Genomic DNA, 14580 nt, shown 5'->3' with positions numbered 1-14580 from the left:
CTGCCTGAGGGCCTCCCAATCTGCAGCTCCAAAGTGCCACAGTCGCTGTTTCTTTGGAGGGTCCACAGGCCATATCAGAGTGATAGGACAGATTTAGGTAATAAGGTTGTGATCGGAGGAGCCTAACGGAGAGAAAAGATTAACAGTGTAAGCAGAAAAATTAGTAGTAAGGAAAAGGTCAGGTATGTTGGTGCTCTCTCCAAGGCAGTCAGGGATATGGGTAGGGTGCTGTACAAGCTGCTCCAGGTCATTAAGGATAGAAAAGATGTTGGCTTGTTCACCAGGTGAATTAGTGAAAGGTGAGGAGAGCCAAAGGTGGTGGTGAGCATTGAAATCTCCTGGAATGAAGATTTCAGAGAAAGGAGAAATAGCTAGAATGTGTTCCATCGTAGAAGTAAGATAGTTGAAGAATTTTTGATAGTCAGTAGAAGTAGGGGATAAGTAAACAGCGCAGATATATTTAGTCAGAGAATGACAGGAGAGCCAAAGCCAGAGAGTACAGAATTCAGAAGAATCAAGTTCAGGAACATGAGAGCAAGATAAGTCGTTGTGTATATAGACACAACAGCCACCTTTGGCTTAGAAATGAGTATAGAGGAAGTAGGAGGATACAGAAAAGGGTTTGCTTTCAGTTGCCCAGGACAGCTGAGTCTCGGTTAAAAAGAGAAGGTGAGGTTTAGAGGAGGAGAGGTGATGTTCAGCAGAGAGAAAGTTAGAGGAAGGGCTGCAAATGTTGCAGAAATGAAGAAGTAGTGAGTCGAACAGTGGTTCCAGGCAACTCATAGAGTCGGCACTGGGAGAGTGGGCCTTTTCCAAGGAGAACCATAAACCGCGGCATTGAAACTGAAAATCGCGACACAACAACCAATCACCACGTGTCCCTGGTGGCAAGTGTGCATACTAATGCCGCCATGTTGTTGTTGTTCTTGTCCCACCAGTGCGCATGCTACGGAGTACAAGAGTTACCTGCCTTTTTTGTGCAACTTCCCCCCGCCTCCTACCTGCCATGGCCCCTCCCGACCTCCCAACAAAGCACTCTAAGCAGTATGGCGTCAAGAAGCTGCTGCTGTTGTCGTACAGTCAACGTTTGGAGCTCATTCGTTGTGTTAAGAAGGGGGAGAAGTTTTCAAAGCTGGCAAAAGAGTTTGGGAAGAACGATTGCTGAGAGATTCTAAGTTCTTCCCAACACCACCCCACTCCATTCACTTGAGCAGTTTTGTCATAGGATTAAGGTGAGATCCCTTAACATTGCTTATTTCTATTTAATACATGCACTGACTATTCCTAAATTAGTATGTTTGTGTTTGATGGTGCCTAGATAGGTGTAGGTAGGGTGCTGTGGGGGCAGGTTGGCCAAAGTTCAGACCCAAATTACTTTTTCACATAAGAGTTATTATTCATAAGTCACGGAATTCATAAATCACGGCGGTGGTCCAGACCCAAATTGCCGCGCTTTACGAGGATTGAGTGTATTGATATAATATATACACAGCCAGCTCTCACTTAACATGCAATCAGAGTGCGTGAACCTCACTTAACATGAAAGGCAAAATTTTGAGGCCAGGAAATGGTCATAACACAAAAATGACATATAACCCGGGGTGAAAAAAATCTGCCCATTTTTTCGAGAAGTTTACTATGCTGTGATGATAGGGATTACACGGCCTGAGGCTACAAATTATGGTTTAAACAGTCATTACATGAAAAAATTTGTCATAATGTGGTGGGAACAGACATAACGCGAGCAACGATAGTCATAGCGTGGGTTGCATCAGCCAATGACGTATGGCTCTTATGTGTCTACTCGGGGTATTGTCACGGTCCTCTGAGCATTCCTGCCCCACTTGAGTCTACCCTGTTCCCGCGCTCTGGCTCCACACGCGCTGCGTGTTATCTTTGCCCTTTTTTTTTTTTTTTTGTGGCCGCCTGACCCAGCCCAACAGTGCCGTTGCACTGTGTCCCAGCGAGACGTTGAAAGAGTCCGACCCAGGAACAGAAGCTTGATATCATCAAGTGGAAGGAGAGAGGAGAACATGATTGTGCCATCGCCAAGGTGTATCAGGTAAACGAGTCAACTATTCGTACGATCCTGGGGAAGAAGGACGCCATTATGAAGACCGTGTGGGCCTACGGGTGCTCTCCCATGGACCAGAGGATTCGAGTGTCTGATCCAGCGCTTGTTATGATGGAGAAGTTCCTGGTCATGTACTTGAACCAAAAGGAGAGGGAAGGAGTTCCAGTTGACTACATTAACATAAGGAGGACGGCCTGCCACCTGTATGCTGTAGCTTGCCGTAAGTTGTCCCAACCCCAGGCAGATTTAAGGCGTCGAGTGGTTGGTTTGTTAAGTTTAGGAAAAGGAAAGATTTGAAGAGTACAGGTGACAGGGGGACGAGTGTCAGCAGATGCTGGAGCAGCTGAGATGTTCATGGATATCCTAAAGGGAATCATCAGGGATAGGGATTACACTGCTGAGCAGATTTATAATATACGTATGACTTGGCCCACTTGTCTTTGAGACGGACAATGATGGCACTTATTTCTGTGATGTAACAGGCTGTTGGCTCTATGCCATGTTTCTCAAGGAACATCATAATATTCTGCACTGTTGCAGGTTCTACACCACCAGTCTCAAGTATGTGCTCAAATACTACTTTTCTGGACTTTGTTGCAGTAATATATCACCACATGCCCAAACTGTTGAAGAGTCACAAAGCATGGTTAAACATATTGATTATAAAATCTGAATATTATGATAATCACACAAGTCATTCAGCATAATGATACCAAGAAATAACGTTGGATATGCCAAAGCTATCAATATAATTAGTATCTGTTGAGAAATATAGATGGCGCTGTTTAGAACATAGTAATTATCATCTATCTATCTATCTGTTGCCGGACGCCACAATCCCGTAAGGGGTGGCCATTTGACTTGAGTTATTTGTTTTATGGGGAGGGGCACTAATCCTCCACCAACCCACTTGTTGACACGTAGGGAGCACGTATGGTTTGGTTATATGGTCACCACCCAGCATAGTAAATGGTTTCTTGGCCTACAGGAAACCATTTGGCTTGTCACTTAATGTAAAGCCACCTGTAAAGGAAAGAAAAGCAATAAGAAGTGGCAGGAAAGATGGGAGAAATATGAAGAGAGGAGGGCAGACATAGAAAAAGAATGATAAAGGCTAAGGAAGAAGTAGGCAGCTCTACATCAAGTGAGTGGATGATGGTCGTCACCACCTACCACACAGAGTGAATTTATTCATATGTGTGTAGATATGAGCACCAGCATACAACTGGGACTTGTAGTCAAAACATATATCCACAATATGTAACCATAACTATCATGTAGATCATAGTAGATTTTTAAAAAATCCTTTATATGTTTGCCGATGTATAATATTTGCATCGCTAGTTACCTCACAGCATTAATTAGTTTATAGTAAGTTGTTTACTTAATCTAATTGCTTGATTCTACGACTAATCCATTCCTCACAACCTTAGCTATTCAGTGATGTCAAATACCATTGTTTATGAGCACCTGAAGAAGAATGTGAGTGCTCAGAACGTCGTTTTCGTCATTTTCTTTTTTGAAGGCTTCAACATGCTTGCATCCGGTGGCCTTGGTCACCTAATGACAGCTCTCCATGCTGCACGGTCTATTGCAGCCTTCCTGTTCAGTCCCTTAACCCTGAGGTCACACCTAATGACCTCGTCCCATGTTTTTCTTGGTCTACCCCTCATAACCCCACCCCCAGTATTAACACTTCTAACCTTCTGCACCCAGTTATCATCCCCTATCCTCTCCACATGCCCAAACCATCTCAATCTACCTCTCATCACAACACCAATACACTCCAGTCCCATCCTACCTCTCAACTCTTCCATCGTAAACCCAGCCCCCTCAGACCTTGCATGCAGGAACGCACTGCACATCCATCTAATCATTGTAATTTCTGTACGTCTGAGCCTGCGAATATCCTCCTCCTTTACTGCCCAGGTCTCACTACCATACAGCATTACACTCCTAACACATGCTGCATACAAAGACCCCTTAGCATGTAGGGAGAGTCCTCTCAATGTCAGGAGAGGCAACAGCTCCCTGAACTTCTTCCAACCTCTTCTCACCTAACCCATGTCCAGCCCCACCTCCAGCACACAACATGTCTCCCAAATAACAAAATTCTTCCACACCTCTGGAGACACACCAGCAAGTTCAATCCTTTCACGCCTGACAGTCTCCACCTGCTCTCCCCGACACACCGTACACATAAAATCAGCATTATCTTGCAGTCTACCTCTGATACCATTACATCTCTTGTGCACCCATTTATTACAAACACTGCACAAGATGGAATTACTTCCCACACCCTTGTGGCAGACTGCACATGGCCACTCTCCCTTGTCTTTGACAGTACCACCACCAATCCTAGATATCATCGCTTTTGTTTTATCTGCTTTTACCCTTAAGCCCTTGTGCCCCATACCATCTTTCCACTTCCTAAATCTTTCCTCCGCCTCCCTTTTGTTCTCTGCAATCAACACAAAATCATCAGCATACAACATCTCCCGCGGGAGTCCATTTCTAAAGTCACGTGAGAGGGCTTCAAGTACCATGATAAACAACCTGGTACTCAAAACTGACCCCTGATGCACACCAACATTCACAGAAAACTCGTCACTCAAATCTCCATTCACTCTTACCTGGGTGCGAGCACCCACATACATAGCCATAACCACCCTAACCAGCCACTCCTCCAAGCCAAGCTTTCTCATTGCCCACTTCACCACCTCTCTAGCGACTCTGTCAAAGACCTTTTCCAAATCAACAAAAACAATATACAGATCTCTTTTCTTCCCAGTATGTTTTTCCTGAAGCTATCGAACAATGAGTACGGCATCAGTGGTCCCCCTACCTGGCATAAACCCAAACTGCATCTCATCAATATTCACTCTTTCTCTAATCGTACCTTCTGGAATTCTTTCCATTACCTTCATTATCTGATCTAAAAGCTTTATGCCTCTATAATTTCCTCTTTCCAGGGCATCACCCTTCCCTTTATACACATTTACAATTGCACTCTTCATCCAATCATCTGGGACAACACACTCATAAATAATCCTATTTATCAGGTCAGTGACCAACCTGACCCCTATATCTCCTGAGGCCTTCAACATTTTGGCAGTCAACCCAGAAACATCTGTTGTCTCCTCCACCTTCATCCTGCCTATTGCCTCACTCACAGTAGCAGTCAAAGGCCAAGGGCCAAACACTGGATCTGCTGGCTCCAAACCTTCCCTGTCCCAGTCAAACTCCTCATTCAACAACCGGCTATAACAGTCTCTCCATGCATCTTTAATATCCCCACTGTTCACCACTAACCTTGCTTCATCATTCTTCACACACTGCTCATCTATAATCTTCCGATTATCCCTCTTCATCTGATTTGCCACCTTAAATACAATATTTTTTCTTTCCCCATGATTTAGGTTATCAAGTAAAAGTCTCTGTGACTCAGACTTCACCCTGTATACCTCTCTTCTAGCCGTACGCTTGGCAGCCAGGTATTCCTCTTTGTTACCACCCTTCTTCCATTCCTGGAAAAGTCCTTTTCTCTTCAACTGCAGCTTCTACACCCTCATCCCACCACCAAGTTACTGAGTCAGATTGTAACCATTTACAACATTGCGAATGAACTTGCAACAATAGTATGTTTATGTGTCATTTATGCACACAGGTACCAGTATAGCAAAGATAAATTATTGTTATTAAATGCTGCGAGCATATTCGAGACGATCTGTGGTAACACTACCCAGTTTTAATAAAGTTGAAAATTCTAATAAGTGGCACTTTTAAAACTGATCTGGCCCACTGTGCTTGGGTGGAAAAGGGGGTCTGGATGATGATGATGATGATATACAGGTACAGCTCGGTTTAACGATGCAATTGGTTAAGTAAAAACCCATCGTTAGCGGGCTATCATATCTTGGGGTAGATTTAACATATAAGGTATGGAGATGTGTTTTAGAGCTTTGGGTTTCCCCCCAACCAAGTCCTAAACCAACCCGCATGAGTCCAAAAACAAGTTTAAAGCCATTCTAAATGGCCTAACAGCTGTAAAAGAATCTAACCAAAACCTAACACCTGTAAGTAACTCACTCTAACCAACAAATAAAATCTGAAAATCATCAAACATATGTCTGGAAAAAATCAAGCTTAGTAACTGTACTCCAAACATTATTAAGTAACTCACTAAACCCAACAAATAAAATCTGAAACTCGTCAAATATATGTCTGGAAAAAATCAGTCTTAGTAACTGTACCCCAAACTGATAATGTTCACTCCATCTATGGCTAAATCACATTAATCTAAGTCTAAAAACAGTTTATAAATCAACCATAACACACAATTTTAGTCTGTAATATCAAAATCAGTTTTAAAAAATCAAAACCCATCGTTAAACCGGGTTTAGACAACGTTAAGTGGGGTATGTTGATATTTCTACCCACATCGGTAAGCTGAGGTATCGCATCTAGAAGTACCATATATTGAAGTATACTTGTACAGTTGCCCCAAGAAGTGATGGCAGAGTTTCAGATTGCTTCGGTCACTCTGCACTGCCGTACGTTCAATGAAAACAGTGAATATGAAGTAAACATGCAATGCCTTCATCAGGTCATATCAAATTAATTATATATTATATTGTGCTAAGAATGACGTAAAATGAATAACAGGAGGCAGTGATATTAGAAGTTAACACTTAGTTACCTTTCCCGATTTGAATGAATGTGAAATGGATTACTCCTTGCGCGGTGGGCATTAGGCCTATAACTCCGTGTTCCTGATTTAAATGTTTCCCAGGATTTCAAATACAGTTGCTTTAGTTTTGAAGACCAGTTAAGGAAAGTTATAGTGACTGCAATACACTGCCTTATTTTCAAATGCTATGGTGATGATCCAGCAACAATAAGGATGCCATAACAATGAAATTATTCTTCATAATGATGTCCTACCTTCTGTAGCAGCAAGACCATACTGCCTTTTATTCCGTCTTCCTCTCCCCAATAATAATTATATTTAGCAACTTTACTCCCAGTTGATGGAAAATTATTATTAGCTGTAAGGAGGTATGACAGATTCTGCCTTTTTCTCTTACACTAAACAATAAACAGGACCAAAACATGAGTTCATAAACTCTTGCAGTGCAAAACCACGCACTCTTTACTCCATTTTTTAATCTTAATATGTGCCTTTTGCAATAAACTGTAATGTCCTGCTGAACAGAAAATGCTGATTTGGAAGTTTTGAACTCAGTTATTTGTTTATGAACCGCTGCATTTTACTACTCTTGCTAATCAATTATGCTCAGAGGATATCAGACTATGACAGAAGTTAGCATTCTGCAAGGAGCTCCGACTCTAGGCAAACATCGAGGTTCTTTTTTTATACTTCTTTCACCGACAGCCCTCTGGTTTATATTAAACAATCCAGAGATTTTTCTTAATGGAAAACTGGCCAAAGGCAGTGCAATAACTGCATGTCTTTGAGTAATTGTTATCTCTTTTCGTGCATGGTGATCGAAACATTTAAAATAGCTTACTGGCTTACGCTGTCTTCCCGCTTTCTGTCGTCGTCCATGGAGACATTGGGAATGGAAATAAATGAATTTAAATTATTCCCTGGCATTGTAACGGAAATTATTTTATAGGTAATAATTACTAATTTTTATTGTTTATTGAAACTCCCTTTTGTTCAGTCTTACGCAACTAAAAAATTATTGCGTGTTACCATACTAGACTTGAACTCCGCATATTATTCCTGACTGTCCCTGAGCGATAGTTGTGAAATTTCAATTAGTTCCGTTTAGGATCTCCTATTATCGTAACTAACGAACTGCTTCCTACAATTTTGAAACATACAGGTACTTGGGCATTGCTTTATTGTTTTTTGTAACAGTTTTATGTATTAGGTTTCACCTCGAAGAGATATAAGGAAGAGTATGTGCACTGTCACTGACCGAGAATTTCTGGATACTCCGCCGTCACTTCTTAGGCCGACTGTACATTATGTATATATATATACAGTACATATACAGTATGTATATATATATATATATATATATATATATATAGGCATACATACATATACAGTAATCCCTATACTCTTCGGACGCCCACTTTCCGGACACCCCACTTAACGGACATTGTGGACCTGGACCTTCAGAACCCCCCCCACCCCACCCCCCCAAAAAAAAAAAAATTTCCCTCCCGTTATTTGAAATTGCCGCACGGCGCCTAACAGCTGTTTACACCATGGCCCCTTTACCCCTTCCTTCCTCCCCCCTCCTCTGTCCAGGTTGCCATTTGGTAATTTTCATCACCAAATGTGGCCCAATTTGATAATGAAAAATTCATTTGGTAATGAATCAGAATAATGCATTACCAAATGGATTTTTCACATGTATGAGGATACACGGGATGGAGATGATGGATTGTCTGCTCTCTCAGATTAATGTGCTGGCCTACATAGCGTGAAAATAATCAACATGCTGTTAATTATAAAGAGAGTAATTACATGTATTTCCACATGTATATATAATTAGTGAAGAATAAATGCTAGCTTTACGAATTTGGTAATGAAAAGTTAAATTCGGTAATGAAAATGTAGGAGTTTGATAATGTGTCTGTTGCGATCTGGCATCTCCGTTTCCCCGTCACCAACACTCCAACAGTTATGCTTAATTTCGATCACGAGTGGATGCTTATCGCAATGGATGCCACACGTGCTCATTTTTTTGTGAATAAACTGTGAATAAACTGCAATACCTCGCTAGTAGACCACACGGGAATTTACAGTGTTGTGTAGTGTTAAGAAATTAGAATTTAGAGTGCAAAGGATTAACTGTGGAGTGCAAACTGGCAGTTGAAACTGGTGGTAGAAACTGGCATGGTGCAATTAACAATGTGCAGTGTTAAACAATTATAACTCACAGTGCAAAGAATTACTGTAAGTGTAGCACAATGCTGGATTACTGTACGTGCTTCAAGAGCATTTTCACCACTGCCAAAGCCTTAAGAAGGCGGCCACAGATGTTCTGTAAGTACCCTGGCTGAGGTACAGTCGCTTCTATTTCCTCATTCTTTGGTTCCTTTTTTTTTTTCATGCTTTGTGTCCATTATTGGTGTGAATAGGGTCTTAAATAGGTTTAAATAGGTGCTATGCATGTCCGGTAGGGAGTTATTTAGATGGCTTTCAAATTTAGGCTGGTTTAGGGACCTTAAGTACCAGTCCAGCAGGCAGGTGCCCACTTTCTGGACATGCCTTTGGCTCTATTACATCGGATAGTGGAGGGACTACTGTATTTTCTTCCCATACTCAGGTGGGTCAGGATGATGATGATGATGATGATGATGAGATGATGATGATGATGATGATATTTGTGGTCAGCAGAGGCACATGCACCAGCGCCGCTGGAAGTTGGTCCAGAGGGTCCCCGTACGAACCACCCTGTTGCTGTTGTACCCAAGGATGGCATGTACCTGCTGGTTGTTCACACTACTACAGGAGTCACACCACTGAATGTCAATCACTCCTACACTGCACACATCACTATTGAAATGAAGAGTGACTATGGCTATCTGTCTGCTGTGGGTGAGTCTACTTGTGTATGTACAGATACTGTATTTGCTTTTTTGTAGTAACTTATGTTGGTAGCTAACAATACTGGATATAGGCTATGCTTTTACTGTACTGCAACCAAAGTTACTGTAATCCATTTTGTTTAATATTCCTATTTGATAAATTATACATCCTTACATCTCTGCTACATAGGAAAAGTCACCCGGCAGATTAGGAGAGAAGAATTTTCTGTGGACCATCCCATTTATTGCCTTCATTAATTCCTTCACTTCTAGATGTGTGTTGTAAGATATATATGTCTTGATTTAGGAAGATTAAAGTGAGGAATATATCATTGGATTGTTTTCCCATCAGATTGGCCTCTGCTGGGTTTCTACGGTGCAATGTGTGGAGTGTATCTCCTGTATGGACTGGCCTGGCTTATCATGTCTGCACTGCGGTGGCAAGAGCTGCTCAGAATACAGTACTGGATTGGTGCCGTTATATTCTTAGGTCAGTTTCAGTGTGGCTGCAGTTATAATGGAAATAGGTACATACTGTTAATAGATAACACACACACACACACACACACACACACACACACACACACACACACACACACACACACACACACACACACACACACACACACACGTCATGACAGGTATATAAACAAGATGATAAAGTTGATGTACTCAAATGTGGATGGAATGGTATCTAAATTACTAGAGATGAATGATTATGTCAGAGAAAATGAACCACAAATAATATGCCTAACTGAGACAAAATTAACACCAAGGATATCCAATGACATACTAAACTTAGAGGAATACAATATATGGAGAAGAGACAGAAATTTAAAAAAAGGAGGAGGAATTATAATATTAACTAAGAAAAATCTAAAAGTCAAGGAAATAAACCTAGATATACCATCACAAGTAGAACTGATTGCAGTAGAGATCGACACATCTGAAGGTAAAGTAATTGTAGCCAATTTGTATATGCCACCCAGATCAAACACATGGGAAAGAGACGAATATGAGGACCTGGCAGAGAGTACAATTCAGAGTATAAGATCCTTGCTACATAAAATGGAAGAGAAATCGGAAAGAATTATACTAACTGGGGATTTCAATACAAATATAAATTGGAATACTCTAGATATAAATAGCCAAGAAAGCTGTTGGGACCAAAAGCTCCTGGATCTCGTACAAGAGTTTTTCTTAACGCAACATGTGAGGGAAACCACTAGAAAAAGAGGACTTGATGTACCTTCAGTGCTAGATCTAATATTTACTAGGCAAGAAAATGACATTGACAGTTTAATATATCACCCTCCACTCGGCAAAAGCGATCATGCAGTACTAAATTATAACTTCAGGATAGCATATGACATAGTAAACAGCAATGACAGTTACAAAAAGAGACTAAACTATAAAAAGGGAAATTATCAAGACCTAAAGAAGTATTTCTTAGAAGTTGATTGGGAAAATGAGCTTAGAGGACAAGATTTAAATGCTGTATATAAAAAATTTTGTGAATTTTATGAAATAGGAGTCCAGAAGTACATCCCACAGCATAAAGAAGCAGATAAGAAAATACAGAAATGGTTCAGTACAGAATGTAAAAAATCAAAAGAAAGAAGAGATTTGTTGTGGAATAGATACAGAAGACACAATAGTGAAAGGGCGTATAATAATTACAAACAGGCAAGAAACGGCTATACAAGAATAAGGAGGGAAGCCCAAAAACAGTTTGAGGAGGATATGATAAATAAAAGTAGTGATCAACCAAAGCTGTTTTACAGCTATATCAGAAGCAAAACCAAAGTAAAAGATATAATACAATCCATCACGGACGAGGGAATCACTTATACACAAGAGAAAGATATTTGTGAAGCACTAAATAAGAATTTCCAATTAGTTTTTACAGAAGAAAAAAATTTTGAGAGGGAATATGTGGAACACGCATGTCCACACATACTACCAGATATACAAATAGCAGAAAAAGTAATACAGGAGGAGTTAAGTTATTTGTGAAGCACTAAATAAGAATTTCCAATTAGTTTTTACAGAAGAAAAAAATTTTGAGAGGGAATATGTGGAACACGCATGTCCACACATACTACCAGATATACAAATAGCAGAAAAAGTAATACAGGAGGAGTTAAGTAGATTAGACAGAGGAAAAGCAAGTGGTCCTGATGAAATTTCATGTTGGGTGTTACAAGAATGTGCAAAGGAGTTAAGTAAACCATTATTTTTAATTTTCAAGAAATCCTTGAGTCAAGGGAAACTGCCTGATATTTGGAAAAAAGCAAATATAGTCCCCTTATTCAAGAAAGGAAATAGACAAAATTCTCTCAACTACCGACCAGTATCACTGACCAGTGTTGTAAGCAAGGTATTAGAAAAACTTATAAGAAAAGCTTGGGTAAATCATCTAGAAGAACACAGTATGATAACAGAAAGACAGTTTGGCTTCAGAAAAGGAAAATCATGTGTTACTAATCTGTTGAGCTACTATGACAGAGTAACAAACACAGTACAGGAAAGGGAATGATGGGTGGACAGTATCTATTTAGATTTCAAGAAAGCTTTTGACACAGTACCACACCAAAGACTTTTATGGAAGCTGTACCATCAAGGAGGAATTTGAGGCAAACTGTTTTGTTGGATACAAGACTTTCTCATAAAAAGAGAAATGAGGACAGTACTAAGAGGAAACTACTCATCATGGAAAGAAGTGACTAGTGGAGTACCACAGGGTTCGGTGCTGGCACCAATCATGTTTCTAGTGTACATAAATGATATAAACAGTAACACTGGAAATGAGAGCTATCTGAATATGTTTGCAGATGATGCAAAAATACAAAGGAGAATTACTAGCACAGACTCTTGTAGGGAGCTACAAGAAGAATTAAATAAATTTCATGAATGGAGTAGTACTTGGCAAATGGAATTCAATGTGGACAAGTGTCATGTAATCAAGTTTGGTAAAAGTGGAAAAAGACCTGATTGGGATTATAAGTTAGGAAATAAAACCCTATACACATCAGAAAGAGAGAAAGACCTAGGTGTGATTATCAATAACAGACTATCTCCGGCTGACCACATCAGCGAGAAGGTACGGAACATGTATACACTGCTTGCAAATATGAGAATAGCATTCACATACATAAATGAAGACATGCTAAGAAGGATAATAACATCATTCATTAGACCAACCCTGGAATATGCATCAATAGTCTGGAGTCCTCATCTCAAAAAGCATATAGACAAGATTGAAAAAGTTCAAAGGGCCGCTACAAGATGGATACCAAGCTTAAGGGACCTAAGCTACGAAGAAAGACTAAATAAACTGAATCTACCAACACTACAGGAGAGAAGGAAAAAAGGTGACATGATAATGCTATATAAGTGCATATCAGGAAAGGAGAAAATAGACATAAATGATTACTTAACATATGGAGAAGCATCAGCAAGAGGACACTGCAAAAAACTGCGTAAGAAGAGAGGTGATAAAGACGTAAGGAAATTCAGTTTCCCAAACAGAGCAATTGATCAGTGGAATGCACTACCGAATGAAATAGTGTGTGCCAAAACAATTCACAAATTTAAGGATATGTACAATAAATATGGTCTAAGACACGGGACAGTACGAGCTTGACTCATTCCTGTAAAGATACAATTAGGTAAGAACAATTAGGTAAGAACACACACACACACACACACACACACACACACACACACACACACACACACACACACACACACACACACACACACACACACACAAAGGAGCTTAGAGGACAAGAATTAAATATTATATATAGAAAATTCTGTGATCTTTATGAAATAGGAGTCCAGAATTACATCCCTCAGCACAGAGAAAAAGATATGAAAATAAATGGTTTAATACAGAGCATAAAAAATCAAAAGAAAAAAAGAGACTTGCTGTGGAATAAATACAGAAAACACACTAGTGAAAGGGCATATAACAACTATAAACAATCAAGAAATTATTATACAGAGATAAGGGGGGAGGCTCAGAACAGTTTGAGGAGGACATTGTAAATAAAAGTAATGATCAACCTAAGCTTTTTTACAGCTGCATCTGAAGCAAAACCAAAGTTAAAGATAAAATACAGTCCATTACGGATGAGGGGATCATCTATACACAAGAAAAAGATATTTGTGAAGCACTAAATAAAAACTTTCAATCAGTATGTACAAAAGAAAATAATTTTGAAAGAGATGACATGGAACATGCATGCCCTCAAGTATTACCAGATATACATATATCAGAAAAAGAAGTACAGGAAGAGTTAAGTAAATTACACAGAGGAAAAGCAAATGGTCCTGACCAAATTTCAGGTTGGGTGCTACATGAGTGTGCAGAAGAGTTCTATCTATCTATCTGTCTATTGCCAGACGCCTCAATCCCGTTTGGGGTGGCCACAAACAAATCGCCTCCAAGTCACCCTGTCCCCCGCCATTTCACTGCCCTGCTCCCAACTCACACTCCCCTCTCTCATATACCTCTCCACCCCATCCCTCCTTCTCATCCTCGGCCTCCCCCTCCATCTCATCCTCGGCCTCCCCCTCCCTCTTTCCCCCTCCACCTCACTCACATACGCTCTCTTCGTCAGTCTTTCACCCTCCATCCTCTCCACATGGCCAAACCACCTCAGTGTGTTCCTCATAACGCTTCCTATCACATCCACATCAGCACCACAACGCTCCTTCATATCCTCATTCGTCAGCCTGTCTCTCCATGTGACTCCACAGGCTTCTCTTAAATAACTCATTTCCACTGCTCTCACTCTTGACTTGTGTCCTTCCAACAACGTCCAAGCTTCACGTCCGTACGTTAGAGTTGGTATCACAATACTGTCATGTAGTAACTTTTTCACTTCCATGCTCACTTCCCTGTTTCTTATCACTGCATTCAAAGA

At 40.4% G+C, this 14580-nt stretch overlaps 1 protein-coding gene across 1 annotated transcript in view; it reads left to right on the top strand.

Moving 5' to 3' along the window:
* Positions 1–14580, top strand: part of LOC145416986 (transmembrane protein 87A) — a 151958-nt gene that overhangs the window by 92988 nt on the left and 44390 nt on the right. The window contains exons 5-6 of the mRNA XM_080285828.1: positions 9453–9656; positions 9999–10136. Of these exons, the coding sequence (XP_080141954.1) occupies positions 9453–9656; positions 9999–10136 (342 nt within the window). The remainder of the gene's footprint in view (positions 1–9452; positions 9657–9998; positions 10137–14580) is intronic.

The sequence above is a fragment of the Coenobita brevimanus genome, chromosome 108, assembly GCF_032717465.1.
Source record: "Coenobita brevimanus isolate Jiangsu-jjx chromosome 108, ASM3271746v2, whole genome shotgun sequence".
In the NCBI taxonomy this organism is placed as follows: Eukaryota; Metazoa; Arthropoda; class Malacostraca; order Decapoda; family Coenobitidae; genus Coenobita; species Coenobita brevimanus.
This window is presented reverse-complemented; position numbering and strand designations above follow the sequence as displayed.